At 31.2% G+C, this 6,186-nt stretch overlaps 1 protein-coding gene across 4 annotated transcripts in view; it reads right to left on the bottom strand.

Moving 5' to 3' along the window:
• LOC134708204 (GTPase-activating Rap/Ran-GAP domain-like protein 3) overlaps positions 1–6,186 on the bottom strand; it is a 200,198-nt gene continuing 194,012 nt past the window's right edge. For 3 of the 4 annotated variants that reach the window (XM_063568556.1, XM_063568558.1, XM_063568559.1), the window contains exons 24-28: positions 5,952–6,032; positions 4,764–4,882; positions 3,431–3,509; positions 2,080–2,276; positions 1,415–1,614 (exon numbers count right to left, since the gene is read on the bottom strand). In XM_063568556.1, the coding sequence (XP_063424626.1) occupies positions 1,474–1,614; positions 2,080–2,276; positions 3,431–3,509; positions 4,764–4,882; positions 5,952–6,032 (617 nt within the window). In that variant the 3' untranslated portion in view covers positions 1,415–1,473. Of the gene's footprint in view, positions 1,368–1,414; positions 1,615–2,079; positions 2,277–3,430; positions 3,510–4,763; positions 4,883–5,951; positions 6,033–6,186 lie in introns of those variants that run through there. The other variant, XM_063568557.1, reaches the window with a different exon arrangement.

Here is a 6,186-nt window from a genome sequence, read left to right as displayed (position 1 = left end):
AATCTTGTAACTTTTTAAAAGTTTAGAACAAATCGATTCTTTTGAATAACACATATTCACTATTTTGATAAACACCAATTAGAATTCAGGGGGGAAAAGGGGGAATGTTTGAATTTTTTGTTGATAGAGCAATTGGTCCTGAGCACATGGAGTAAGAATACTCAGTTACGTTACGAACTATCTATCTGGTTATTTTCGTTGCATTTTGTATGCGCTTATTTGGACTGTGAATGTTCGTTGTTGATACTATGTTTTAATTGTTCCGTCATGTTTATATTGAGTATTCACTCCAATCAGAGGTTTGCAATAAGTACAAATAACACGTGAAAGAGCTATTAAAGAATTGAAAGTAACTTATTCTTTATAAATCTGCCTCATTAGCAAATACAGCTTTATTTCAGGTATGATGTTCTTAATTGAATCAACATAATAATACGAAAAATATATTATTGTCATTGTGATAAAATCTAAAGACATTGTAATTGTAATTGAATGAGAACAACAATAAAGTATTAAATTCTTGAAATAATGACACGTGGGAAGTAAAAACTACAACATATCCCGCCTAAACTGAGGTTAGATCGAGTCAGACACATACACGGTATACAAAGATTCATTTTATAAAGAACAATCATTGTAAATGTGATCATGCACGTGTTCAGTGTACACAAACCAAAGGTGTATGGGTTGAAAAGGGATTCTTATTACATGGATTTCACAGTACTTTGTTTCTACAGTTTTCAAAATTTGTATTCGGTATAAATAATTTTCTTATAATTTCAAGATGTTTATAAAATATAATGTCTTTATAATAAACATTCTGTAATATTCGTTAGCCCTACACAGGTCACAACCTCAAAACATTCAAGACTAAGTATATAGTTTTCTATTCATGTAAGAATTTAAGTGTTGTTCCGAAAATAACAAGTATGTTTGTTCCACTTTCATCAACTTTCAATCACGGATTAATCCATGTTTTCATAGAATACAACATAAATCTTTTCTTCTCGGTTGCATCAGAAAAACACAAATGTTTGTTTACACATAATCCATAACATACTGTAGAGATATCTCAGTTCAGTTATAACACTGTAAGGGTTGTTTCCCTGTATCACGATATCACTGAATTCAGTTGTATTCAGTTCAAAGTTATTCATCCTTGTTACTTTATATCTTCTAATATCTCTTTATATCACAGACTGTATTCATATCTTAATTTTGACAAGTGGTTTATATGATAGTTATCAATGACAAATGTCAACTTCGCCACCACCCCTGCAGTTTGTCTATTCATATATTCATTATATTCCTAGATTGGTGTTGATAAATTTGCAGGTTTGTGTTTTATGTTAACTAAAGGATACACTCTGAAATAACACGAAAATTATTTGTATACGATGCATAAATCTTGATAAGCTTAGAAAGTTTAGATGACAATTTTAAAGTAACTGTTAAATGTAATTGCACGACTACTTATACAATATCTGTATCAGCATCTGAATAAATAACATGGCCGATGTATTTTTGATATGGACTCTCTGGTGGACTCGAATCTGACGGTTTTAAAATTGTAATTCCTGAGTCTGAACTGGATGAATCGTGTCTCTCTTTTGTCTGAAATTCACAAAATAATCATCCGTAAGTGTGGTGTTATTTCACAACGTCTTCGTGGTTTCCCGTTTGAAATGTATAGGTGTAGCCACTGTGGTACATGTACAAGCAGCATAAAATGCCTACGCAATTAAATTTGATCCTAATATAACTGCAAATTATTCTTCATTGTGTTTCTTAAAGTCGACTGATTTCATTAACTAGTCTGCATATACCAAAATCGAAAATATTTGTACAATAATATTACGTTTCGTTCCCTTCTGACACATGTTCAAGGAAAGCAACTTTAAATTAAAAAAGTAAAGACAAAACATTTAATATTATATTGAATAAAATGCGTGCCATAGTCATATAAAATTGATTTATATCAAGACATGCAAAAGATTTAGAAAATGCAAGATAATACAGAAATCATAATAAATTAAAATTATGCTAATAGTTTCTGTGATGTAATTTATGTTGACTTACTTGTTCTAAATAAATTGGTGGATGAAGTCCACCTTTAGACCGCACCAATGGACTGCGTTTTACTTGTGACTTATCTCCATTTGTAATTGGGGCAAGTAATGGTGTCGATGACGGTTTTCGCTGATTTAACCTGTCATTACTTATGTGGCCGGCAAGGCACGATAGAGGAATTTTGTATATAGTCGATTGGCTGGAACCTGAAATACAAATGCAATCATGAATAATACACAAAACAGATAACATGGAGAGGAGGGTGTGTGTAAGTGTGTTTGTGATGCAACAGAATCAACAATTAATTTCACGTTGGATTTAGTTAGGATGGTTTGTGACGGCTTAATTTCGAAGAAAACCAAATATGTTATGAACTGTAGTTTATGATTATATTTATAAATAAAACTGTGCTCTTTATGAAAGGATTCATAATTTGTGACCTATTACAGGTATTCTTAACACATTAGGCAAGAAAGAAATGAACATGTTCACATCTAACAAATCCTGACAAAGTGGTATAATTAATGGAATTGAAACTTTTCTTTGCTTGTTCAAGCATTGAAAATTTTATTTACCAGTATTAGCACATAAAGTAACCGTTATAATAAAACCAGGAAGATTCACAATCGGATATACCGAAGGTCATATATGGTACATACAATAATTTGTGTAACTAATTTCAGGGACTGACAACGCATACAAACGGATTCTCAAAAAGGCTTATCTTATGAAATGCTTAAAACGAAACCCCAATACATCCAAAATAGTAAACACAGGTAGTTATAAACCTTCAAGCAAAAATTTATTTCTATACCTTTTTCGGCTAGAAAAATAATTAAAACTGAAATAGTTGTTACTATAGTTAAATATTATAATACTTTAATTTATCATAGTGCCTTCCATAATGCTAAATACGACAATCAACATAATTCATACAGTCGTTAAGAGCGACGTTGTTTCAAGTATGCAGTAACCACATTTCCAGTTCTAATTCAAGATAATTAACTTTATTTCGGCTCTCTCTCATGTAATGCATAATCATACAGCTAAAGACAATGTTTAGATCTCTTGTATCATAATAAACAACACAAGCATCTTTTGAAATTTTGTCTACAAAGGATTTTTTAATAGTATTAATACTCGATTAAACAAAATTAGTAAAGTACGACGTTGAGGAGCACTGAGAGCCCAAAATGTAGATGTGTTGCTAAACAAAGATATGGTTTTCCTTTTCTAGGGTAGAATATACCGTAGATAGCAATGATTTTTTTTAAGTACTGTCAGGTTTATATTCACTGAACTTCATAATTCTAATTTTATCTAATATTGACAAAATATATTGTGAGTATAAACAACTTACATGAAGGTGATGATAGGGTTATTGATGAGTGATCTTTATCTTTTCTGTCAGTTGCTGAACTTCCAAAGTAGATATCATTCTGAAAATAGAACACGGTAAATCATTTTTTTTTCAACTTCATCAGTTCATTAGCATAAAAGCATACAAGTAGGAATTATTAACATTAAAACTGTAGACAAAATCAAATTGACCATGGAAATAGAGAACATGTTTTAAGAGACAACAACCCAACCAAAAAGCAGACAGACATCCGGCATCCAATATCCATGTTGATATGAAAACCATAAAACAGAACTATAATATCGATACAATGTTTTTTTCAATTATTTAAAATGAAAGGAATTCTGCAATCTATATACAATTGACAGTTTCCGTCATGTGTCTCAATTATTAATCTTCCCTTCCCTTGCTGACCATAGTTATTTTTATAGCTCTTACTTTTTATTAGAACGTAGGAAATACTATGAATTGTCCTTTAATGGTAGTTATCTTGATTGTGTTTATTGAAGAAGTTAAACTGGTGTTTTTTAAATCATTTATTGCTGATCAATTTAACTTTTGATAATATCTGTCTTTAAAAATAAAGATGTGGTATGATTGCCAATGAGACAACTGTCCACAAGAGACCAAAATGACACAGACATTAACAACTATAAGTCATAGGTCACCGTACGGCCTTCAAAATGAGCAAAGCCCATACCGTATAGCCAGCTATGTCTAGTTACAAATGTTTTCCGGATAACAGACAGAAACAATAAATTGTTCACCAATCCGTGTGTAATGATGGTCGGAACTCATAGCATTAGCCATATTTACATATATGTAGGTGTTGCATAACTGACCATTTTCATATTGGAAAAATTAAGATATTCTGTTTATGTGACTTCTTTTTCATACAGTTGAGTAGTGTATATATGATTTACGTATTTTAACACTAAAAACTTTCAGCTACGTAATAACAGGTTTTAACAACGACAAATACTTTACCAAATTACCCGTACCCACCGAGTTAAGAAGTAATAAAACTTTCTTCGTTGAGTGTGTACCCAACAACTTGACTTATATTAATTTGGCTCATTTAATTTTCATAAACATTTGTCACAATGTTTACTTTGCCCTTTAACAAAAATATAAACATTTCAAAATTTTGAACCAACCACTTTATCAGAACCATTTCAATAGTTGTATAGCATTTTGACAAACACTAATTTTGATCAATGAGAAGCTGAAACTTTCCTTAACAATAGAACGTGATTAAAACGTTTTGCTGATTTTTACAGAATTATCTCCCTTTAGTGTAAGGTACCATCTTAAATAGTATTTTACAACATACCTTCGATGTAATGAGGCTTATATCAGGCATGGTCATGGTATGAACTAAATTCCCATTGATTATCAGTCGAATTTCAATTGTGTCTTGTGTAAAAGCAAGCACATACGGAAAGGCACATACTGAAAACAAAACTTTGATTTATAGTTTCTCATGTAATAGTTATACAAAAAATTACATAAAGAAAGACATATAAGTAAAGATGGATCATTGATCCTCTTTCTTCCCAAATTTTCAAAACATGTGTTAGTTATCAAAGGAACAAGGATTATAATTACATCACTATTGGATCTCATATAGTTTTCTGGCGTTTTGGTTAATGTTACATTTAGTTTCACAATTGTGTTCCATTTTATAAAAGGTCATATGTCTTCTATGGGTTTATTGACTGCATTGATTGGTGAATGTTCGTACTGTTTATATTCCTACATTGTGTGTACAATTACCGTAATTTTGTTCAAAAAGTGTGTGCACAATAGAAAAACAAATATAACAGGTATCTATTCATGACCAAAAATCAGTTCATACACAATATAAAAAAAACACCTTAAAAGCAAAGGAACAGCACTGTTGTTCTTGATCTTAAATTCACAGTTATGTCTTTAACACGGAGGGAAAAAACTGTAACCTAACTGCAAGTTTAAGACGGCCCCTAGCACCTGCCATTGTATACATATCTTTTATCATATTAGGCTGTAATCTGTTTCTGCTCAATTTAATAACATTTAGATCTTGTAGAAAGAGTGTTTTCCAGTTATCTTACAGCAAATGTGTTTATTGGTAATAATACAGGAACAACTTAGTAACGTTCCTATTGGATTAATCCTAACAAGAGCAACATAACGGATGCCACAAAAGTAGCAGTATATGCAACCTTCCATATCACCTAAGATCTAGCCAGTTTTGGTGGGATTTGTGTTACTAAGTTGGGGTTTGTTTTCTGAGTTTGGATCTGTGTTCAATTATTTTTCTGACGGTCCTCTGATTAGCCTTGGTGTTGCCAGTGTGTTGTCGAATTACAATTTGAATATCTCTCTGGTTTCTTGCACCACTCTCTAATACAAAATGTGTTTTTTGAAGAGCCAGTAGAAATCAACCTTTTGAAAGAGAGGCAAAATATGCCATAGACTTATTTGTAGAGAATCAAAGCAATATATTTATAAATGTAACCAAGCTGATACATGCACTTACCAATAGACTTTGGTTCCGAGTTCCAATGAAAATCAAAATCATTCGATATTTCTTCGGACAATTTTTGAAAATGACTTTCATCTAAAACAAAACAAGTTTTATTATTTTAATAAAAGAATATAGTTCACTATAGTGACGCAAAAATACATTAACCTTTACTTTGATACTTTTGATTGTATCCACAACTGTTTTATGGTACAAATTTAATAAAATGATTGGCGAGCAGGAATTACTG

The sequence above is a fragment of the Mytilus trossulus genome, chromosome 2, assembly GCF_036588685.1.
Source record: "Mytilus trossulus isolate FHL-02 chromosome 2, PNRI_Mtr1.1.1.hap1, whole genome shotgun sequence".
NCBI lineage: Eukaryota > Metazoa > Mollusca > Bivalvia > Mytilida > Mytilidae > Mytilus > Mytilus trossulus.
Note: the sequence above shows the minus strand (reverse complement) of the source record. Positions and strands in the feature narration are given on the sequence as shown.